The sequence below is a fragment of the Manacus candei genome, unplaced genomic scaffold (assembly GCF_025592945.1).
Source record: "Manacus candei isolate 608988 ecotype Guabito, Panama unplaced genomic scaffold, ASM2559294v1 h1tg000023l, whole genome shotgun sequence".
NCBI classification, from domain to species: domain Eukaryota; kingdom Metazoa; phylum Chordata; class Aves; order Passeriformes; family Pipridae; genus Manacus; species Manacus candei.
Window position 1 is genome coordinate 20,722,343 of NW_026138071.1, and position 24,498 is coordinate 20,746,840.

Below are 24,498 nucleotides of genomic sequence, written 5' to 3' on the forward strand. Positions count from 1 at the left end.
GGGAAAAACAAAACCAAACCAATGAAACAAAAAAACAAACAAAAAAATCGCATCCCCAAACAAATGCAAATCCTGTTGTAGCTTTACAGCTGTTTGGATGTTTGAAATAGTCAGAAGAGATGTAGAGCAAGCTGGATTTGTGAACTGAGATTAGTAAATGTAAGTGTGAGAATTTTTCCTGAGCTCTGACACAAGTGTGTTATTTCAGGAAGAATGCATGTGTGTCTATAGAGAAACTTCAATAGAATGGTTTTTGTGTGTTAAGAGTAGGTGAGGATATAAAACTTCTGGAAGTTTTAGCTATAAACTTGTAGACTTTTTTTATGATGTGTAGACTTTCTGTATTGCACTGATGGCACTTTTCTGTTCAGGTTATTGAATTTAAAATAGAAAAGGTACTATGTCTTCTCACAATCTCTCCAGCCTTTCATCCACAAAACTATATTGTTTTTGTTAACTGTGATCATGTGATGATCTTAAATCATACACATTGGTAAAAATTTGATAATGTGCTCTTTTTTTTTAGATAACTGAGGATCCAAAGAAGAGAATGTCTGTACTGAATCACCACTTTGTAAGACACCCTGCAAAGATATTTGAGGAAAATCCTGAAGTTTTTACAGAACTCCCAGGTGTGCAGCAGTTTTCTTTTGAATAGGATTCAGTGATGCTCCTTTGTTATTAGTTAATCTTCTCACTAACAAAGTTTTGGAATACACTGTCATTCTTTAGACATTTGCTAAAATGATATACAGGATACAGACCTAAACGATCAGTTTGCTTTGGTTTTAGTAGTAAAGAGTTTAAAAGGGGTAGGAGCAAAAATCTGTCACTTTTATATAGCTTGAGTTCTGGAGGATGCACAGGAGTCATATTTATGCCAGGATGTCCAATAAAAAAAATCTCAGGGACTGGGAATAGCTGGATGTCAAAAATACAGTCTAATCTACTCTTACATCCCGTGCTTGCAAGAGGGATAGTAGGGATGCTATAGAGCTGTTATGTTAGTTTTGTGCTACTCATGGCAATCCTGAATATTCAGATCTGCCTCATCAATCACTTCCTTTTTGCCATGACCTGGCAGGGTAAGATGGACTGCACACCAAGGGTTTCCTTGCAAATTGCCTTCCTCAGAATGGTAGCTAAAAGTGAGAAATTTTGACTGTGTGGAGTCTTGGGAACTAAATACAACTTTAGTAGGGCTCAGCTTTATTCCTAGTTTTGCTGACCTGGGCTGAACCATTTTATGAAAACGATTTTATTTCAGGGATTTTCTCAATGTAAGATACTGCAGAAATACTAAAGTAGCTTGTACTTTGGCATCCAGATTTGGCCACCTTTCATCAGAAGGGATTTAGGCACTGGCATATACCAAAGTGAGTATGGAGTGGAAGACCACGAAAATGGTTAGTCCTGGGGCATAGGAAGCAGGGGAAAGAGACTGAGTTAACTGCAGTTTTTCACCCTAAAGAAAATGCTGAGGGGAATCCTGTTGCTGTCTTCAGCTACCTAAATGAAAGACTGGAGAGAAGATGAAGTTAGATTTTCCTTGGAGGTGAACAGTGACAATACAGTAGGCAGTAGAATCCTGTTGCAACAAGAGACATTCCAATTGGATGTTGGGAAAAAGTACTTCACCCAGGAAGGTGGTCAAACGAAGAGGTGTCCAGAGAGGTTGTGAAACTGATTTAGTTTGTTTGTTCACCTTTTTTGGGGTCAGTTTTTAGCAATTAGGAGGAATAAGTTTAAATTGGATTTCATGTTGGCACCTTCCTTATTTGTGCTGAGCTCTTGACACTTAGTGGAATTTCTGTGATGGGCTCGTTACTCTAGTTACATGGAAGAAAGGTATTAACCTTCTTGCATGACAATTGACATTGTTTGTACCTCTGATCTCTTCATTATTCTGTCTTACTCTTTTTCCCCAGACATATCTTTAAACTGCTACAGTTTTCTGTACGTGTTATTTACTTTATTGCTGATGTGCTTCTTCACAGCCTGTATCAGTTTTTAAAGGACTGACAGGAACAAAGACTGGGGCTGTGTCTGTAGTTGACTCAGCTTTAATCAACCACCCTGTAATTACATTAGTAACATTCAGTTTGTTTTGTTGCCTTTCAAGATCTGTAGGGTTTTTATTTTACAATTTGTATTTAATAATAAGATCTTAGGATTTTGCTGTTTCCTGTGAAATTGGTGATAACTGTTGCATGTCATTCTAAGCAGTAGCAATCCTCAATGTTGGTTAGAGCTTATAAAGTTTATGTCCATTTACAGATAAGAGATAAGACCTTGGTAATAAGTAAAATATAAGTTTTTGGATAAAAGGATAATAGTTCCTGCAGTGTGGCATATAAAAACATGGGGTTTTTTGTAGGAATTTTCATATGGATTACAGTCAAAGCCTCAAAATGGACTTATTCAGTTTACAATGTAAGTAATGTTTTTTCCTCATTGTGTTTTTATATTTTTGTTTTGTTTTGTTTAACTAATGAGCTTTTTTTTTCTTTTAAGGATTCTGATGGAAAATATTTCACATTTCCTCTTGCAAACCACAGAAAATCATACAGTCATGTTTACTGTGAAAATAGTATGTTGGTGAGAAAATACTTCTTTCATGTCTGGAGTTTGTTTATAAAGCTGTGGGGTTTTTTATTTATATTTGCTGCAGTTTTAAGACAGTTTAAAGGACAGTTGTTGAAATGCTGACATCCATTTACATTCACAACTTAATGCATTGTGTGAGATGTACTACCTGTTGTAGCATGTCACACTTGGTGTTCAAGATCTGAAACTTTCAATGCCACCTGAACCTCAAGTGTTTTATTTTTGACTCTTATGGTTAGCTCTAGATTGCTTGGTCCTTTACTTTAGTGCAGTTCTATATTGATGGTTTTGAATGAAGATGCTGTTTTTCAGTGCTGCCATGTTTTGCTACACTTCTAATTTGGGAAAGTTATTTATGGGTTTGCTTTCCCACAATACAATTAAAGTGAGTCTGCAAGGCTACAAATGTCTTTCACTAAGCAGTGGAAGTGAATGGAAGACAGATGAGGAAACAGCACCATCTCCGTTGTCTCCTATTGAGAGGAGACACCATAATGTGCAGCTCTTATATTTTTAGTTCAAGACACAGGCATTCAGCCAAAATTTTTTTAAATGCTTTTACAAGAATTAATTTAATCTCTTGGCAAACTGAAGGTGGATAAATATTCTTTTCAGAATTTACATATTTTAGATTAGTGGCAAGAATACCGATATACTTCCCTGTTCCATCCTGCCTGTCCCTGTTGCCACTCCTCCCCTTAGCAAATACCACCACTGGGAAAAATGATTGTCAGTCCTTGGTGCTTTTCTAATGGTCCTTCTCAGTGGCACTTCAGTGTTTACCTGTATGTTGTGATCTTAGTTGTTCTTTAATAAGATAACTTTGGATACAATGTCTTGAAGACAGGGTTAGTACAACTTGAGGAGGAGGAGGGAGGTACAAAACAATATCTGAGATCCTTGCATCATGGTGCTATTGCTTCAGAACAGTTAAATTCTCAAGGGAGGGAGCAGTAGAACATTAAATATCTGAAGTATTCCTCTACTACTTAAAAAAACCTTGAGAGGTTTCTTAAAGTTAGAAGAGATAAACCATGATATGTAAGATGGGTATTTTTTGAAGAGAAATTCTGAAAGCTTGTTTGCTTAACCTTGTATTTATTCATAACTAGAAATGGTGGCCAATTGAAGTTATTCAAAATGGTTCCTAGAAACCCCACCACTCAGTCTTATGCTTCACCTTTCCATCCTTGTAATTGTAATTGCAAGATCATGATATCAGACTTTTAATGGAGGATATCACTTGGTGTTAACACAGAAGTCTGACTTCATTGTGAAATGGAAAAAAGATAGGTGAATATTTTTCATTCTAAATAACTGAGGAAATCTGAGAGAGACTGTTTTTATAATCCTCTTCACTGTTATGCTTCAGCATTTAACATCCTTATGAGAGTTTGGTCACTAGTGATAGCTGCTGCAGACACACTAAATAGAAAAGGAGTGAGACAAAGGTGAAAGTTTGTTCTCTTTTTAGTAAGTTAATTGCACCAAGGTTCTGCTGCCAGAGACAGTTGCTGATATCTGGTATACTGAAATATTTAGCATGTAGAAATTTTGGAGATTATCAGCAGCTTTAATTCCTGCATTGTTTGGAGTAAAGAATTGGTATTTTCAATATATTTATAAATGCAGTCACATATATAGGTAATGTACTATTTTATGGTATTGACTTTACAGGACACAAGTAGTTGGATTTATGGCTGCATGAACAGTAATTCATCGATGTGGTGAGTATAAACAGTTCCTGTTCTTTATTCAAATAGATCTTGTGAGATTGTGTTTGAATTTAAAGCATATAAATATCCTTTGTAGGAAGGAAGAGATTGGGAAGTAAAATTGTAATCATAAAGAATTCATGCTTTCTTTTCACCAAGAGAACAGGAAAGACAGGTTTTCTCAAAATAGGTGATCTTTTTCTTCATTAAGTTGTATTTTTGACCTTCATAGCAGTGAGAAGTCGTTCTTGTTGCTCTCTTGTGGACGCTACATGCTGTGCTGGATTCCAAAATTGTGGGGCTTGTAGCATCTGGATGGTTCTGGAACCAGCACCTTTTAACATCCTTATTGGGCAACATGGACAGTGGGGTCAAGTGCACCCTCAGTAAATCTGCCAGCACCACCAAGCTGTGTGGCATGGTCAACATGCTGGAGGGATGGGATGCCATCCAGAGGGACTTGGACAGGCTTGAGGGGTGGACCCATGCAAACATCATGCAGTTCAAAAGGCCAAGTGCAAGGTCCTGCACCTGGGTCAGGGAAATCCCAACAAAAGTACAGGCTGGATGGTGAATGGATCGAGACAAACCTTGCGGGAAAGACTTGGGGGTGTTCATGGACAGGAGGTTCAAGATGACTCTGCAATGTGTGTTTGCAGCCCAGAAGGCCACCTATGTCCTGGGCTGCATCAAAAGCAGGGAGGTGATTCTTTCCCTCTACTCTGCTCTTGTGTGACCCCACCTGGAGTGCTGTATCCAGCTCTGGGTCCCCAAACACATGAAAAATGGTGACCTGTTGGAATGAGTCCAAAGGAGGGCCACTAAACTGTTTAGAGGGCTGGGCTGGACCACCTCTCCTATGAAGACAGGCTGAGAGAGTTGGTATGTTCAGCCTGGAGAAAAGAAGACTTCAGGGAGACCTTATAGCAGCCTTCCAGTACCTAAAGGGGGCCTACAAAAGAGCTGGAGGGGAACTCAATGTACTTACACACCATGTTAGAACTGCTGCAAGCTCTTCAGCAGCTAACAGAATTTTTGATTTATGTGGTATATTTTAGATGTTCCCATAGGAAGAATTGGTACTTCTGATGTTTCAAAGGTGATAATAAAACTGCATGTTAATTTAATGCCAGTGCTGTTTTAGCTCATGAAGAGTTTTCATTTTGTGTCTGAAGTTGCATGGCTGATAACAGCTACGTGTTTTTGTGTATGACAGAGTTGGAGCTTTGTTGAACTTGTTTTTACTAAACAAGATTTGCACTTTCTGAAATTATATAGTTTGATAAATTACTATGATAGCTAACTGCAGTACACCCAAACTTGTTCTCAATTTGAAATGTGAATCCAGAGAGAGAGGGGGGGAGAGAGAGAGAGAGAGAGAGAGAGAGAGAGAGAGAGAGAGAAGCTTGTATGTTAATCCCTTCCCACAATGTAGGGCCTGCATAATGAATATGCTCATCCTTTAATGTGCATGGATTTTTACAGCCTGGAAGCTACTGATCTGTCCTGGAGAGCTGAGTTACTTCCAACCACCAAGGTAAGCATTGTACATAATTTGTAGGAGGGAGAGCTGCTTTGGGGGGTAGTTGCAAGTCATAGGGGAAGATCTGTTCTGTTTACAGCATTGGAACATGCAGTTGTATTCCAGAGGAAGGGGTACAACAGGTAGAAAACTGGCAAGGGGCAAAGCTAAAGGGGTATGTTCAGTAATGGCTTTTTTTCTTTCCTTCTGTTTCTTTTTCCCTTTCCTTTTTGAGGTTGTAATGCTGAAACTTCAGGACTATCCTTCCTTGTCCCATATTGTCATTCAGGTACCAGCTGCAGTTGGCAATAAGGTAAAAAAATATGGCATGCAGAAATTGCTTACTTAGTGTGTTCAGCTAAAGTGAGTTTAATGTTCATCTGTGAGTGTATCTTCAGATAGTTGTGACAGGGACATCTTGAAGTTGAATTAGTAATACACAATGTTGGGGGTAAGCAAAGATAGAACAGAGATCACTTGTGAAATGTAATTGGCAAGTGCAAAGATGTTACAGTCTTGTGCTTGGTTTAGATCTGTTTTCAATATCCTGAATTGCAGTATACTTTGGGCTGTGAATTCTTCAAAGAGGATTCCAGAACAGTACAGCTTCCTGTGACACATCTTTTTTCATTTGGTAAGTATAGGATATTACTTTTGAAAGAAATGGAAAACTAATATTACTAACCTTTGGATAATAAATTTACCTAAAAATTTCATGTTGGAGGTTTTTGGGGGTTTGTTTTTCACTAAAGTTAATATTGCTTTTGTTAGTAACAGACAAAGAAATAAGAAATATGGGGGTTTTGACTAACAGATGTAAAAGCACATAGGTCTCCTGGAAAAAAAAATCTGAAGATGTAATGAGTTCTCAGATAATTTTATCTAATAAGTGAAAATATTACATCCTTTACAGGGCTTTCTTCAAGCAAAATTCTATTAAATTCAACTGGCTTACTTTACAATGTACAGCTCCAGCACTTCAACCAAGTAAGAATGCTCCTTAATTTTTAGAGCTAATGTAACCACTCTCAGGAGAATGTGACTAACTTATTTTTTTTTATTGTCTAGATATATCAAGCTTTCAAAATTTATATAGAGAGCCACTGCCAGTCAGTCAAAGGTAAATATACGTCTTCTAAAGTATAAATTTATAAAACAAATTCCTGGAAAGTTTCAAGACTGAAGCTGGTAGTAACTGAAGTCGTCTCATGCAGTGAGGTTTAGGCAGTAGTGTTATAATCTGCTCAAATGTCTCTGCTAATATCTCTCACTTCCCACTTTTTATTAAGAAGGATAGTTCAAAAAATTGAAAAATTAGTCCTCTGCTGTTTGTTTTTCTTACTTCTCAGCAAAGGGAAGTTGAACTTTCAGCAGGATTCTGCATTATGTTGAAAGTGTTCCTCAAGAAAAGTGCATTTGGCGACAATTTTTATTTGCTAATTATGGAACTCGAATTTGAATGCTGAGCTACATAAACTTAAACAGGATGGGTTGCTAAAGGACTCCGTTTAAAATAAAAGTGATGGATTTCACTAGATTAGGGTTTCAGTTTCATATTGAAATGCAGAAGTTTTCTCATAACTGTCAGTCCTTTGAACATCAATGTCTCTCACTGTCTTGTCCTGTAACAGCCTGAGTTAAAAAATGTCATTTTTGCTTCCTGCTAACTGCACTGATCTGCATTGCAATATCAATTGCAATGTAACTGCAAGCCCAGTGATTTGGTATGCCACCTTTGTTTTACTGGCATTGTAGTTTTTAGAGACAGTTGCCACATCTTGTTTGTAATTAATTTTATATTTTTTAATTCTCTTTTATTTCAGAAAGAAAACCTAGTGTTTACAGACTTCATATACCCTGGTCACATGAAGATTCAATAGTTGTAGCAAAGTAAGAAATTTAACAATTATAACTTACTTCTTGGGGTTTTTTTTGAGAATATTTACATCCTGTTGTAATTTTCTGATATGAGACAGTTTCTCCAGTCTTAACTGTATGGCTTCTGCGTCTTTACCTTTCTGACCTTGTTGACAAAGTTGTTTTGACTTTTTCTCAGAATAAGAATACCTAGTAACTGTTTGTGTAAGGGTTCTCACTGATTTTCTCAAAAAAGTTGAACCACCTGACTGTGTATTAGATGGCTGGAAAACTGTCTTCCTTGTTTATTTTAGAAACCTTAAGGATACCTCCCAATTTACCACCACCCCCATTTTCTAACAGCATAACACTTATAGGAAACTGAATTGTATTCTTGAGAATCTGTCCTTCCCATTCTTGTCCCTCAGCATATTCACCTGTTCTATGAGGCAGTGTGTTCCCTGAACTGGTGTGCTTTCCTTAGTGCTATGCCCTTGATAGTTCAGAGGAGAGTGCACTGAGGATTGAGAATGTTGTGGAGTTCTTTGTAATAAGATTAACAAGTTCCTTATACCATTTCGCTCATAGCTTGTGGTGACACTTGATGTACTAGATCTGCTTTGCACTTGTTGAAAACTAAGGCATGTTTGGCTTTTTTTTGGTTATAAGGGCAACAATTCCCATTTAAATTGCTGTTTCAGAATCCCGTCTCTTACTGAGATTTCTGCAAAGCTGCATATTGCTCAGCCTCAAAATGACAGCAGGGCTCCAGAGTTAAATATCTTCTCTTCCTCAGACTGTCAGTATGAAGTGAGTAATACAGTGTTATTTTATAGCTAGTTTGCATTGCTGTATAATTTATGCCTAATGTAGTTTTTTAAAACATGTAGCTAATTAATCAAAATAAATAACAAGCAAATCTAAAGATGGGCTGTCTGACCTTTTTGTAAATGTATTGTTACAAGTATTTTGCAACTGCAGAGTAGTATTGAAAGTTGGACTCTAAGCAAAACTTTAAAGCATTTGTTTTTAAAAAGTCAGTAGTAAGGTGGTGTACATTTTAGTTGTAGGATTGCTGTATTCTAATACTTGAGTTAGCTTCTTAAAAATTGAAGTATTTTGTACTTATGCTTACCATTGTATAAAATATTTGTTTTTTATCAAGGTAATTCTGAAGACGTCACTTCCACAGGTTCTTGGGCAAGTAAGAAAGCCTAAATTGTTTTTTATGTCAGTAACATCCATAGAAATGTTTACTTCTTCCCTTCTCTACTGTGGTGCTTCAGATTCCTTCGTGATGCCAAGAGGAGCACTAACTACTCAACGATCATTTCGCAACCTTGTCACTTGGCAGGGCACCCCATCTGGAAAAATGTCAGGCCTCAGTTTTCAGAGGATGAGAAAAGCACTCTAGCTCTAAAGAGCTGCTGTAAATGTGGAGCATTTCGCTTTGTGGTTAGCTCAATATCTCTAAAGGGATGACACTATAGGTCACTTTAACTTTCTTGTCTGATGAGTCAGTAGTGTTAAAACTTTAAAATACATTTGGCATCAATTAAAAGTCAGGGGGAAAAGTCTAAGTAGATCCATATGCTCCTTTTCAACAAATTTTCTTCGGTTATCAATGAAGAATACATTTCAACATGGGTATCAGTAAAAATAGACTAGCCATCTGCAGTTTCCTGGGTCTAAAAAGTAATTAATTTGCAAGCACCTAAGTGTAGTGCTGGAATATTACTGCCAAGGTTCTCTCTTTGAATGTATGCATTTATATGAACGACTTCTAATGTTGTTGTTATTTTAGAAGAATTTATGTGCTATTTGTATATTAATCATGACTCAGGAGACTGGAAGCCAATTAATACAGACATGTAATTGCTTCTAAAAATTCTTTGCCTAAAAACATATCTAACTATATGCAGATTTTGCTTGGAATGTGACCTTTTAATTTTTTGAAACTTATTTTACTGAAATGTATGATACTATATTTTTTTAATATTTGTCTTGACTGGGAAAAAATTGTTTATGATTTGGTCATTTATCAAAACATGTTTGATTAAGCCGTTTATAAGAGATTTTAGTATTTTCCACATGTAATATTAATTGCTAATGGAGTTTATAAAATACTTATGCATAAAATGGAGAAACTGTTTGAATCTTGTAAGAAATATTTTCTAATTGCATTATCATCTTGCCTTCATGATAATATTTATGTGTGTATTTTTTAATATATTTTTGTAGATAGTTATCCTTATATCCTTGTCTTTCAGATAGTAAGGTTCCATGCTGGTGCTTTTCCTGTCTATATTGTCTCTAATATTCTTCTTACTTATGGAGGACAATTGAGCACATTGAGATCAACAGGTAGCTTTCTAGAATTTTTTTTTTTTTCTGTCACAAGTGATTTTAGAGCAATTACTTAATCAATTTACCAATGTAAGACCAGCTAGTTGTGAATTTTTTAAGCTAAGTGTCATTCAACTTATGCAGATACTTGGATCTATGCTCTTCGGTTTTGGGTTTTGTTTGCTGGTAGGTCTCCAAGGTTGTGTTGTAGCAGAATATTTCCTTATCATTTTATTCTGCAATCCCTTCTTCATGAATTATTTGTGTTGCACAGTATTTTTGCATTAATAGAAGTCTACTTAAAAATACATTAAAAGGTTTAAAATATATTGTTAGTATGCAAAACCCACTTTATTTCTTGCACAAAGATGAGATTTGCAGAATAACATCGAGCCATGTCTTCAGACAAAATGCATTTTTATTAAATTCAGGTGGTGTTTGTAACAAATTCCATAATGTCTCTAGAAACTCTTGTGACTTATTACCTAATGTGAGTGATCCAGTGAATAAGGGCCTTGGTGATGAAGTATGCAGACTTGCAGTACTGTTACAAGACATGGTTATCTTTTCAAGTAAACTTTCAAACCGTTGTCTGAATTTATTTTTGTTGTGAATGATGTTTGTTAAAGTTCATGACAAAGTAGTAACCACAGATACTCTCTGTTCTTGATTCTAGGCCAGTGTTCAGACTTTTCCCTTGAACTAGTTAGGACAGCTAAGCCCTACAAAGTAGAACCTCTTATAAGCATTGTTGTGTTTCTGCAGGGGTGAGTCTGCATCATTTATTTATTTATTTATTTAAAACATTTTCAAAACCAGAAGTTTCAGTAAAACTATTGCTGGGGAGGAATATTATTTTATCTCTAGTTGTTGTGAACACCTGACTGGGATTTTGTTTGAAAGGCTGTAGTAGGAGGAATAGTTGATAGGTATCTTACTGTAACACAATTGGAAGTGATAAATAATACTGCTTTCATGTTTTTGGCAGGTTTAACTGGTTTAGAGAGATATGGGAATCACTGTCACTACCAGAGGTGGATGCTGCTGTACTGAGTAGTCAGGATGCATGGTTCCCCCTTGTGTCCCTGATTCTATTTCTTTTTGGGACAGGCATTGCCTACTGGAGTGCAGTATTTTTCTCTACGTCTCTGAGACTCTTCTCTTCATTATGGTTAACTCTGATCAGGTAAAACAGCATGATGTCATATAATTATGTTCTTTTAGATGACTTTAACCACCTCTGTTTCCTTCTGTGTGAATGTCTGGGCAGATTGAACTCTGCAATGTAGTTAATATGTGACTTTAGACATCTGGGTTTGTAAGTGTTAAGAACTAAAGGAATATGATGATTGCCTCCTATTCCTTATTCCCCATCTCCAAAAGAGAACATAAATGGATTTCTTGTTATCTTCACCAGCCGTTATAAAGGTTTTCAGTTTGGTTTTGAGGATAACTTATAGGAGAAGAGAAAGCAAATGAACTATTCCCTTTTCAGCAACTCAAGGAAAAAAGGTATATATTTAGCAAAGGGACTATAGTCTTAGAATCCATTCCTCATTAGTGATATTGGATCAACTGCATTAAATAATACAAGGAGGTTTCTAAAACAAAAACTTCTTGAACATTCATTTTACTCTGCAAGACTGTTTAATTATATAAGTATGTCTAAGAACACCAGAATGCTTTTGGTTGTACAGAAGAGTATTCAAATATGAAAGTGGTTTTAAAAATGAAAGGAAAATAAAGAGATTTTGAAAGAGTAAGTTAGTAAATTGGATGACATGCTTCTCTGAGGTTATAGTTTTCGTGGCTTGCGTGTTCTGACACAGATAACAGTCCTCATTTCCATTTGAGCCAAATTGTCTCCAGAAGGCTGGTTGGGATGCTCTTTAAGTAAATACCCACTAAATGATCTCTTTCTTCTTTTAATCACTAGCACTTCTGGTCTTACTTGACCAAATAATAGATGTAGGTTTGGCTATTTTTTCTCTGCCATTTTGTTTATAAATTACAGTGGATGTTTCAGTATTAGTTCTAAGTGACATATTAATGAATTTCTGAGTTTGAAGTTATTCCTATTAAATTTTTAAGGATTTTACCTCAGTTCCTACTCTTTTCATTAAAGCTTTTGATTTCTTGACCCTGAGAATGCCTTGGGCAGAGGCAGGAAAATAAGATTTTGTGTGACTACTTGTAAGTCAGCTGGTTCATTTTTAAATTCTAGTGCCTTACACAGTTCTAGTACCTAACATGGGTTTTGATCTACTCCTGAATTCCTTGCTAAAAACCTCAAAAATTATTTTCTATAAATCTCTCTGAAGTAGATAGCATTCACTTGAGTTTTGCTTAGTGTTCATTTGATAAGAAGACTTTTCTTGCAAAGTAGTTTATATAGCGGTTGTTAGATATGTTTAAATTTGTCTAACTTTATTTTTCCAGTGTTAAAGCAATATTCAGGAACATTTTTTTCTTTTCAGTCATTCAAAAAACAGAATTATTCTTTCATCTTTTTAGGTCTGATGTTGTTACAAAAATATAACAGTAATTTTATTTCTTTTTTTTTTTTTAGACCTACTGTACTGCAAAAAGATAAGTTGATTACACCTCGAAGACTCTGTGGGGTGTTATCTCTTGCTTTGGTTAGCTGGACAACTTGTGGTGCATTTGCTGTATTCCTTATTTATCTTCAATACTTGTTTAAGGTACGGAAAGGCTAAACATTCTCAATTTGTAACTGAATTGAAAAGTTTGTATGCTTTGAATGAACCCCATGTTAAAATCAAAAATCCAAATTACCATTTTTCATATATTAATGTTCTTATTCTCATACTTGAAATCGGTATTTTTTTAATTTAGTGGAGTGTAAACAAAAACTAATAACTCCTTTGAAGAAAAACTTTAACAAAGGGAGGACTTGAAATGATCTGTAGAATATTTTATACTTTTCATAAATCTTTATGGAGTAAAAGGAAGGAGGGTGGATATATTGAAGAATTAGGGATAGTCTTGTATGTCTAATCTGCTCCCTTGGGTAGTGCCACAAAGAGCCATATTTAGTCCCTGCCATTCAGTTTCCATGGTCTTCCTTGCATCAGAGCCTCTAACTCCTCTGATTCACCCTATAGTTATGTAGCTGTTAAATCAGCTGCTGTACTTGGCTCCTAGGGAAGCTGGGGAGCATGGATCTGGGAGTAGGGGCACAAAGCAGAGCAGCTTTGGTGGTCTGGAGCAGGCAAGTGGCAGCTGAGAGCACAGCCTGAGGAACAGCACTAACTCAAATTGAACTCCATGTGACATAAGGTTCTGTGAAGACTGTTCCCATGCTGACATAACTCCCCCTTCTGCAGTACATTTCTGACATGGAACTTCTCCTATATGACCTGTTTAGGTTTCTGCAGAAAGTAAAGTAGAAATAAATTAGCAGGAGGTGAGGAATATGCAGGTTTCCCACTCTGTCAAGCACAGTAGAAAGGGAGAAAGCAGAGCAGCCTATTTTCTCTCTGTGCTTGGAAATTCCTCCTTAATAGAGCACTTTGGATGCTGCTGATAAAGACAGGGAATTCTTGCACTGCAGCTCTCTTGGGGCCCTAAAATCATCTAGCTATAAAAAAAGAAGTAAAAATAATGTCCTTGTTTTTTTTTCTATACTACAGCTTTTTTGTGAAGAAACATTACTAAAAACTGAACCCTTTATCTTGCAGGTTATAAAACTGCATGTGAGTGTAAGAGCAGAACAAAACAAGCTCAACAGGGTAAGTCTGTATTCTTCTTCTGTTCCAAACTGACACCAAAAATTGTTTGGCAAACTTATGCATTATGAATTGGTAGTAATAGGTTGTGCTGTGATGACTGGATGAAACACAGTTAAAAAAGCCAGAAAAAGTTGTTGAAAGTTTTCCTTGGGTTTCTTCGAGTGGATTTTTTTGTGTGTTTCTTTTTCAGTCCTCTCCTTTCATTTTCATATAATTTTGTTTTGTTTCATTTGGGGGGGGTTCTGTCATTGGAAGTTAGTATCTGCCAACTCATTAGTTCATCTTTGCTATTTATTCCCACAGCTAATATTTTACTCCCAGTTACACTACCTCCTGTATCTTTTCTGTGAATGATCATCTGTGATTTTTCACCCACGTGCTTTATTACTCCTTTTATTCTGTTCTTCCCCCTTCCAGGAACTCCATTTCTTATCACTGCATTGGTGTCAGGGCATCTCCATGCTCCATTCTTTTCTTCCACAACATCTAAACTCATAGTGTATGAGAAATTTCTGGTTAAATTTAGATGCTTTAAAATTGAACTATCGAATTTCACTTTTGATGGCTTTTTGAGGCTTAAATTGCAAATTTTCTTCCTAATCAGAGCTGGTGTGATACTGTTAGGATTTTTTTTCTATCCTCTTTCCCCAGCATGGGTTCTTACAAGCCTGTGCACATTTTTGTGACTTTCTGTCTTTTATTTTCAGGATTCAGACCACTCAAAAGAACCTTCACAGAACTCCAGTATAAACACAGTCAAACCCCAGAGTTCGATGGACAGTGTTCCAGAAGCAAGCCAACCTCTTGCCAACAGTACAACAATTGCTGAAGCTGTTAACAGTCTGAAGATGCATGTTACAATCCTCAATTTATTCACTTGGATTGTGCTGCTCAACTTGCCATCTTTAATTTATTGGCTAAAAAATCTTAGGTAAATTCTTAAATTGTCACTATGGTGGAAGAAAAGAGTATGAACCTTTGAGGAGTATAAAAATTGGAAATGTTTCTCTTTACATTATTAGCTACCTTATAGTTTCAAATATTTCTGTTAATTGTTATTGTCTTCTCTCTGCAATCTGGTTTGTGCTGTGGTGGAAATAGGTGTTAAGGGAATCAGTGATATGTTAAAGAAAGTAGTGATTCAGAAATGATTTAAAATCAGACTCTGATGCTATATAGATTTCATGTATATTTGTTATCAGCACAAGCTTGTTCCCAATGTAGATATTATTTGGTAGCCTAATTTGGAAGTAACAAGCTTTTTAAACCATTTCTTTGCAGGTACAGTGTTAGACTTGAGCCTGATCCATGTAGATCTACAGCTATTATCATCGTATGCATTTTAGAAATTCTAATGAATTCAAGTACTTCTGAAGTGAAATCAAGGTACTATAGCCTAATCTTTGGTTTTGTTTTCCTGCTTCTTTGTTACTTACCATTTGTGTGGTAAAACTTAACTTATGCTGAACAGACCTGTAATTGTTCAGCCCATGTAGAGATTCAGGAACTCACGTGGTAAATCCGAAAGACCAGGTAAAATATATGCAAATTACCTCTAGTTCAGCTAAGTGGAGAAAATCCTTTGTATTTGCCACATAGAAATAAATTAGTCATGTGCTGTCTAAGCAGTTGATTGCATAACTACTTCTTACTGTGACTTTTTAATTCATGATTCATTGAATCCTTTCAAATGTTACAGAATACTAACACATGTAGCAATTATTGTCAAAGTTACAAAGAAAAGTGAATTCTAAAGCATTATAACTCCCCATATGGGAACACTTGTGGAAATGTAATGTGTTTTCTACTGGATTGAGAAGTTTTGAGCACTTGGTTTTGCTGAGAGATAGAGCATTTCTTGTCCAGATATGAAATTAGTGAATGCCTCAGGAATGACAGTGAATAATAACAAATGTCATTTAACCTCTTGATCAGTACCTGTTACCTCAAGTGATCTAAACCATTAAATCTTCCTTTGTTAGAGAACTTATTTCTAAATTAATATAGGAATATTTTAATGACATTTTACTACCCCTTTTGAGTAATTGCTCTTGCTTATGCATCAGTTGTTATTGCCCATTAGACCTAGTTGTTCAGTTTTAAAAATTAAAAAAGCCTTGAAATAGAAATTGTTTTGCAAAGGAAAGTGAAATATGGTATTTGTGTACCTTCTGTATGGATGGGCTACAAAAGTGGTAATTTTTGTCTCTGTACTCTTACAGTAAACTCTTGAAGATTGCAGCCAAAGTTCCCCTCCCTTTGTCTGTTGCGATGCTGGCCTTCGGACGACTGCATTTATACCGAGTGCCACACTTTGTAACCTTTTCTCTTCTCCTCCATGTGCTGTGCTGTGTCGTGTAATGTTCCTTCTACATAGGAAGGACAGTGCACTCAAGAAACTTGACACTGGAGACGGGGCAAATTTCAGCAAAGAAATGCCTAAATTAATACCATCAATTGTTTATGTTATGTGGGAAAGAGAACAGAACTGTGAATCCTTTATGAAAAATTCTGGTTCTGTTCATGTTGCATAGAAAGCTTTTCACAGTCTTTATTCCTGACTCTTAAAATCAAGTGATTTAACTGTGTGTAAGCACATAAATCATATCAGTGCAACATCTCAATATTCTGCCTTGTAGACACTTTGATATTTCACTGTATTGCTTTGTCGAAACAGACTTTTTTTTACTCACTGTGCCATACAGTGTGTATGCTCTGAACTTGCATCTCTTGCAGGTCTAAAGTATGCTGGTTAAAACTCAATACATTTCAAGCACACTGTGACTATCACAAAAACTACACAGCCAAGTATACTTTTAATTATTTTATGTACATTTAAAAGCTGCCACAGTTATGTCTAGACAAACTAGAATGTACTGCTTATATAGAACTGTTATTTCTATCAAATCATTTGTTCAATCAGTGTGATTTGAACATTTGTGAGATTATTAAAAGTCTTACACTTTTTACTTTTTGTGAGAGTGAGAAAACAACAGTATTCTATGTAGCTTTCTATTCAGGAAGGATACCAGCAGATTCATAAACAATTTGCTGTGATGTTGTTTTAAAACATTCAGTTTTCTCTGGCACTTTGAAATTAATCCTTGGACTTTGTCCATATGTAGAAGCTAGCAAACCTTGAGGTGTGGTGTGAGTTAAGGGTGCAGTTGCTGTACTGCACTGTTTCCAAGTAGACAAGGTAGGCTTTTTTGCTATTGTAAACAGAGAGTCAGCCATCTCCTAATAAATGCCCATACATGAAATGAATATGGAATAGTTACAATATTGTAAACTCCTGCCCTGCCATACAGTGCTGACTTCTGCATGTGGACAAACTCTTAGTAATAGTGGGAAATACTGACCATAATTATTAGCTCTGTATAAACTATTATCTTAGTGCCTAGATGCTACAGTGACTGCCATTTATAATAAAGCCTAAAATAGCTATGTGTAAGGAATTCTGTCCCCTGGGCATGTGTTTTGCCAACAGAAGAGATCTCAGTAGCTGTTAGGTTTAAGTGATGTATTGATTCTGTGTAGAGATGAGCCTACTCCTTGCTTCTGTGTTAGCTGTCTCTGCTATGGCTGAGATACCTGTTACCTTCATATGGAAATACCAGACCAGCTCAATCATCTTATAGGAATAAAGAGAGGAAGTCTACTGCTCACAGTCAATCAAGTATATTCTTGATATAGTAGTACAGCCAGCCTGACCCTTTAATTTAATTGTATCTCATTAATCTTGCCTAAAGTGCCTCAGTTAGTTCTAACGTGTTTTTAGGGTCCATTCATCTGAGCTGGCTGGAATGACTCAACTCACCCAGGGACTTTCCAGAATGAAGGACAAATTGAAGTAAGGATGTGTTTTGTTTGCTTATATCCAAATCAGCAGTTCAAGTTATTAGTAAGTCATTAAAACTGCTGTAACTGAGTAAGGCTATTGTAGTCAGCCAAACCACTGTCACTGTTATCAGTAATCTGTGTGCTGGTATTCTAGTCTTGACCTTTTTAAAAAAAGGTTAGATTATACATAGTGTTGTAAATCAGAAAAGTTATTTGAATTGATAATATCTTGATATTTTCTAATCAAATGTATGCTACAGTATATGTATATAAGAATTTGTGTGACTAAATATACTTGTAGTTAAATCCAACTCTTGGTTTAACTAAAAATTGCTGTTCAGTCATAGAAGAACAGAGTAGCTTTTCTACTTGCAAATGGCTGTGAATGAAAGATGGTGGCAGAACTGCATTAGGGCTGTCTGTGAAATGTGCAGGACCTGATTTCTGTGGAAGATGATTTTCCTTGACCTTCATGGTCCTTTTCACTTACTACTGTATTTTACTTCTGATTTTATATTGCCATCTTAATGGTCTCTTTATGCATTAATCCATTTGCTGGAATTGTTGGTGAAAAGTAATATTCAGAATGGGGAAAGCAAAGTCTCTGCATGTAGTAGCTTCCAAAATACACCACAATGTGAAACCTACTGAATTAAGGCAGCATAGAATAACACCAATTGTTTGAATTTAACTTTTTTTTTTTTAAGCTGGAATTCTATTGATAGTTATTAGTACTCTTCATAAAGAAAAGTTCCAGAATCTTGTATATATTCCTGCTTGACTTTCAGGTTGCAGGTAGGAATAGATATAATACTGAGTCTGAGATCCCAGAGGGCAAGGGTTTATCACATCTCCCTCAATGCTACCTTTTCTTAGAGATAGTTTACTTTTGATGGGGAAAGGAGGGGAAATCTTACTCCTACTTTGGATTCATATGCATTGTGTGCCATTTGATAGATTAAAATTGTTGTCAGAGATGTACATCTGGATTTTGCAGTGATCATGAACTGGACACCTTCAGCTGTTTGGCAGATTAGGAGTCTAATCCCAATTAGATCTTCTATATAATCAGTGGATGGTAATAGGATTAGAACAAGTCCAGAGAAAAACCTATCCCGTTCTAAGAGGATGAATTATCCTGCTTGCCATTCTGGGAGGGACTAGATTTTATAGCAGTCTAAAATTATTTTTCAGGTAAAATACAATGATTGTTTGTTACTTTTGGACAAGGAGCTTCTGTTAGGCAAATCTGTAGTTCTGCCACTGATCACAGTTACCATTTTTGCAGAAATGTAGACTAATCCAATATAAATACTTTTAATTGCATATATGAGGAGGTGTAAGTATTACTGAAATATCCTTTATTATGAATAGGGTGCATTTATAAACAGCTTTTGGCAAATACATTATAATACCTCTTATTACCATTAACTAAATTAAAATTCCAGTTTATTCTTCAAATTTTAGACTATGTAGACTGTGTGGGAGAAGATCAAGACACAAATTACCTTGTAAAGGTTTATACCTCGGGATGCATTCAAAATAAGAACTATTTATGTGGCTTTATTGTAGTATTTTTTATAAGCTATCAGAAGCAGAATGAGAACACAGGGCAAGAACTTAAAGTACTTTGGTACAGCATATATGTACAGCAGAATCTTTCTTTGGCAGGGGTAGATTTCACGAGAAGCTTTTAGTGATATCTTCATACCCTGAAATTACTCATGAAGTTTATAATCTTTTCTGGTTGATGTCAGCAAACGTGGTTCCTCATAGTCTTACCATGCTCAGTCACAGTACCTGCAGGTGTAGCAAACAGTTCAGAGGAGGTCTCCATGAGTCTGGTAAGGCAGGACTCACCTCTTCACTGGAATTACCAAATGTACCTTGAAATGAAGGAATGAATGTTGTCCAAAGGTGATATTTTTAGTTTTGATTTAAAGGTTGGTTGCAGTGTGTCACATTTCAGCATCCTGTTAAAAGGGGGTTGGGTTTTTTTGAGTTTTGGTGGGAGGGTTTTTTTTGGCATGTTTTATTTCCAAAAAACTTGCAATAAATGGAATTTAAATTAATATTATTTCCAGTATTTAGAGTTCTGCCCTGATTTTAGTTTTGAGTGAGCTAATTCACGTAGCAATTCATTACTGAATATAAATTTGCTAAGTTTTAAAAGAAACAGATGAATAACAACAAAACCCTAAACAGTGCAGTAGTAATATACTGCAGGAGTCATAGAGACTGCCTGCATGTCTAAGGGAATTTTTCATTAGCCTAATTGGACTATCTTTAAAGTCAGCGATTAATAAAATCAAATTTATTGACACTTAAAAAAACCCCAAAGCATTGCATATTTTGGTGTTTGATATGACAGCTAATTTTCCATGTGTTTGCAAGTTACAAGGTGATGACCTTGTTACTTGACTTTTTTCTGAAATCGGATACATTTGCTTCTAAGCTTTGACAGGACAGAATAAAGTCAATTATATGCCTGTCAATAAATGTTAACATTTGAGAAACTTTCATTCAAATCAAGTTTATTTCAATACAGTGACGAGTATGTTTAGACTTTATTTGCACTGAGAAAAATTTGCTGACCTTCAATACTCTGGGTTATGAAAATGTTTTTAGAAGCTGTTATAGTGTCTGTATACAGAATTGTATTGCTGTTTTAAGTCATTCAGCTACTAGAAAATTGTTGTTGTAAAACAGACTAAATTCTTAATGCTTATTTTTCATTTAATGGTGAATGTTTCTCACTTAATTTACAGCTTTGACATTTTGCATCTCTTTTTTTCTGGGAGATAATCAAGCTAGCTTTTATAAGCACTTAGCTTGGTACTGTGAAATATAAAATTTTCCTCACTGTTCCTTTAGGGGAGACCTACTTTTGTCACCAAAGCTCCCTGCTGCTGTTGTATACCCTCTAGGAAATGTGTGCCAATGAACGACAATTCAAAACTAATTCCTTTTTTATGTTAAAGTAAAATAGTTTTTCTGCCTTTTTTTTTAGAACCAGAACTTTAGGCTAGAATATTAGAATCCGTAAAATCTTAAAAAATTTATTTGAAAACCTTTTGCAAAGATTAAACTTTCTGATTTATATTGTTATTTATGGAAGAAGGTGTTCAATGCTTTTAATCAGCTCATCTATCCTCAAACTTAAATAAAAACTATACGTTTTGTCTTATTAATAAACATTAATGCTTTTAAAAATTAATGTTAAGCACTTAAGGAGAAAATTCCATAGCTCTTACTTAAGCAAATCTGCCCAGGACCTCCATTTTCAGGTCTGAGCACGTAACCGCCTCTAATATGTGCTTGTTGCCTTGAAGCATAAAAAACCTGAGGAGGGATGTTTTGACTTCAATTTTGCTTAAGATTTAGGGTTTCATTCTGCATTCTTAAAAGTAGACAGATTTTGCTACTCATGCTATCATAAACAAGCCTTGTAAGCATGGCCTCTCTACAGTTGTTGTGGTCTGGATTCTGTAGGAATTTGTGTGGTATCAGAGCTAATTTTGCTATGAAAACCAGGAATGGCACACAGAAACTTGTTCTTTTGTGGCACATCATTCCAGTTTCTCCTTCCATATGCAATTATCTTTGGTTTGCAGTGTCCTTCCCCTGTTCACAGAACATGGGGCACCATGGCTGGCCTGGTGAAGACACAGCAGCTGTCCTGCAGGCTGTTGTTCTAGTGAAATTTTGCCTGTTTGTTGAAATACCAGCCAAGACTCTTTTTTTCCCTTCAACTTTAATTTCAGAGTATATATATTAAGCATCAAATGTGCAAGTGTGTTGATGTTTAGTTTTACAAAAGGCTGAGTGCACTATTTTGGCATCAATTCAGGCTTCAGTATTTTCCACCTACATCACTTTGAGTGTGAACAGTATTTGAGACTGCAGCACCTGACAACTGAAGTATTTTACAGAAGTCTACAGGTAGTAGACAGGACACATATAATTAGAGTGCCAGACCAAAACTGAATTGTGAAATTCCTCACTGTGACTTTAAACTTGTAGCTTTCTAGAGATAAAAAAACAGGAAAAAAATACTGTGCCTTAAACCAGTAAATGAATACACTTTTAACTGTAGCCTGTGGACTTCTGTAGCCTTATATTCAATTTTTGAAGTTGACCAAAAATGTTTGTGTGGATCATACTGAAACTTGATTTGGGGAAAATACTTAATTATTTTGACCCCATTTTACACTTAGAGAAGTGAAGATTTATGACAAGTACAATATATTTTTGGTTTGGAATCACACCAACCAAAGTTAGAAAGCTTTAGCTAACCTTAATTTCTCAAATCTTTTGTTATGTAGAAAAGAAAAATAAGGAAAAGTAGTCTCAAATATTTGTCTCAACTTTGAAGTCTGTGTGTCAAATTTTTTGGAAACATTTTGTTCTTTATTTTCTTCAAAATTAGAAAAACCCCTCTAATTGTAGTTTAAGCAAAATACTGTATTAAACCGTTGAATATCAAAAATCTATGCTGGTGTGAGAAGAAAACTAGAAAGGGGTGAGATTAATTGTTTGTGTTAAGACTCCAGAAGTTTTCGATAATAAATTCACTTTTTAGGAAAAATATTCACATTTAAGTCCTTGAAAATTCATATATAAATTCCCCTTTTTTGGGAAAAAATTTATACATTGTTCTTCCTAATTCATTAAAGAAAACCAGAAATAGTCAAGATCTTAAAATGTTGTTTTCATACAGTAGAAGATTTCTTACATATATTTTTTTGATATGAAGAGCTAAGGAAAAGCCACTGCTGTCTTTCCTTATATGTCTCTTGAGGATTCTTTGTATGTTTTGAACAAACACCCACAAATTGTGACTTCTTCACCTTCCTGTGTTCGTACCATGTAACATGGGATCTTGGAAAATGATGCCATCTCAAAGCTTATTGTTGTACTGTGGGTATTTAGATATGCACACACAATGACTGCATGTCAGCAGATCACACTAGTTGTTTGAAGCAATACAAATCAAAGTTATTAACCTTCCTTTATTGACAACTACCTTGACTCTGGGTGCCACAATGCTGCTGATGCTGTGGCACACCAGATAACATGCAATTTTTGTGTCTTCTCTGCTACTTCCTTCTGTGTGTTCGTTTAGGACTCTTAAAACTCATTCTGGTCACCTAAGTTTTTCTTTCGTGATGATGTTTCAGTAATCCTGCTCACTGGTGATTTCCTAGCTACAGGAATGTTCTAGTATTAAAATTTATTGAGAGGGGAGAACTACCTTCGTGGCCTTTATATATGATGATAACTCGAGAAAAACTCTGTAACTTGATTCCCTGTCTACCTTTTAATTGTTTTTCCAGGCACAAAGACAGAAGGATGTTGGCAAAAATATCTGGTTTGGGTAATTAGAGGGGAGTTGTTTGTTTGGGTTTAAGAGGACTTAAAACTTGGAAGAACACATACATCATTTTTGGAAAAATCTATCAGAAGCAACCTGTCTTACATGATTTTAAGTCTTCCACTGTTTTCAGTTCTGACATAGCTACTGTCAACCTGGTGTTGTGTTGTACATGGAACTAACTCTTAATAATTACAGGTTTCTAGAGATGTTGACAGGGTCTTATCTGTAAATGTTTGAATGATGCTATAGTAAATTATTGTGCTTATTAAAATGTTTATAACCAAGTTGTTACAGGTCGTGCCATGCATCATAAACTTTGGCAAAGCCCTTGTCTTGTGAGATGCTCAGAAAACCTTGGAGAAGAGGTATTTTCAACTAATGTTGAAATTGCAGAAAACTGAAATCTCATAGTCTTTAAAAACTGTGCTTTTAGATACTGCTACTCTTTTGTTGTAGTTGAGGGCAACTTGATTGGGAACTACTCTGGGATATTCATGTTTTCCCAGTATGCAATGTATACTTCAAATTTTTTTATTTGTCTTTTTTTTACCTAAGTGTGCATGACTTAGAGTACATTGTATAGCACATCCCCTGCTAAATGAACATTTTTGTATGGTGTCCTAACGTGGTTGCATTAGTACAAATAGTTGCAATTCACAAAAAAGTGCCAGGTACCAGTCCTAGTCTGTAGAGTGTTGTGTGACCTGTACTTCTGTTGTACAAACACGCTAACGAGTGTTGTGATGAACGTTTGCCTTAGTCTTTGCTCAGGTACTCATGTGGAGCAGTCTGGTGCTTTTCCTTCTAACTTGTAATACTTGGAATTCTAAGCAGAAAATAAAAATAGCAAACAAAAGCCTTGTGGTTGGAGCAGTGCTTTAACAGATGCTTTTTTCACATGTCAAGTGGAATACAATAAAGATCATACTGGATGAAGCCTGTCTCAGTATCTTAACTTGAATATCTTAGGCTTGCTGTCATGAATGGGAAATGCAATAAAATTCAAAATGTTTGGTGAATAATACAGTTTACATAGAGCATCATATATGTAAAACTTCTTCTCACCTAAACTAATGCATTTTAAATTTCTACCTTTTTGAGGTAAATTGCATGGAACTGAACCAGCAATGCTATGAGCATTTTCAGCTTCAGGGCAATTTAATTCAAACATACATGAATATTACTTACTGTGCCATAAGGGCACAGAATTAGTATAGACACTCTGAAAAGATTTGATTTACTGAAGATGTATGTCAAGAAAACGTTATGCTTAAGTTGGGGTGCATTTAAAAGGCAGCACACTGACATCTGGCTTTGAAAGCATTTGTTAAACTTAGCTACTGTTCTCAAAGGAGGATGCAATTTTGTTCAATCAGTGTAAGTATACTAATAGTATTTTAATATGAATGTGCTCTGCTTATTTTTGACTTTCTCTGAAGGAAAGAACTGAAATTTAAAAAAACCCCAAACCCTGCACAG

General features: G+C 35.7%; 1 protein-coding gene across 4 annotated transcripts in view; it reads left to right on the plus strand.

The window, feature by feature from the left end:
• The window catches only part of PGAP1 (post-GPI attachment to proteins inositol deacylase 1), a 37,269-nt gene extending 13,314 nt beyond the window's left edge, over nt 1-23,955 (plus strand). For 2 of the 4 annotated variants that reach the window (XM_051788030.1, XM_051788031.1), the window contains 20 exons: nt 527-632; nt 2,378-2,433; nt 2,515-2,598; nt 4,285-4,334; nt 5,808-5,859; nt 6,080-6,157; nt 6,403-6,478; nt 6,758-6,831; nt 6,913-6,964; nt 7,668-7,734; nt 8,403-8,511; nt 8,867-8,905; nt 9,972-10,065; nt 10,724-10,814; nt 11,036-11,233; nt 12,617-12,749; nt 13,749-13,799; nt 14,507-14,730; nt 15,081-15,185; nt 16,022-23,955. In XM_051788030.1, the coding sequence (XP_051643990.1) occupies nt 527-632; nt 2,378-2,433; nt 2,515-2,598; nt 4,285-4,334; nt 5,808-5,859; nt 6,080-6,157; nt 6,403-6,478; nt 6,758-6,831; nt 6,913-6,964; nt 7,668-7,734; nt 8,403-8,511; nt 8,867-8,905; nt 9,972-10,065; nt 10,724-10,814; nt 11,036-11,233; nt 12,617-12,749; nt 13,749-13,799; nt 14,507-14,730; nt 15,081-15,185; nt 16,022-16,160 (1,878 nt within the window). In that variant the 3' untranslated portion in view covers nt 16,161-23,955. Of the gene's footprint in view, nt 1-526; nt 633-2,377; nt 2,434-2,514; nt 2,599-4,284; nt 4,335-5,807; nt 5,860-6,079; nt 6,158-6,402; nt 6,479-6,757; nt 6,832-6,912; nt 6,965-7,667; nt 7,735-8,402; nt 8,512-8,866; nt 8,906-9,971; nt 10,066-10,723; nt 10,815-11,035; nt 11,234-12,616; nt 12,750-13,748; nt 13,800-14,506; nt 14,731-15,080; nt 15,186-16,021 lie in introns of those variants that run through there. The other 2 variants (XM_051788032.1, XR_007904605.1) reach the window with 2 other exon arrangements.
• The last annotated feature ends 543 nt before the right edge of the window (nt 23,956-24,498 follow it).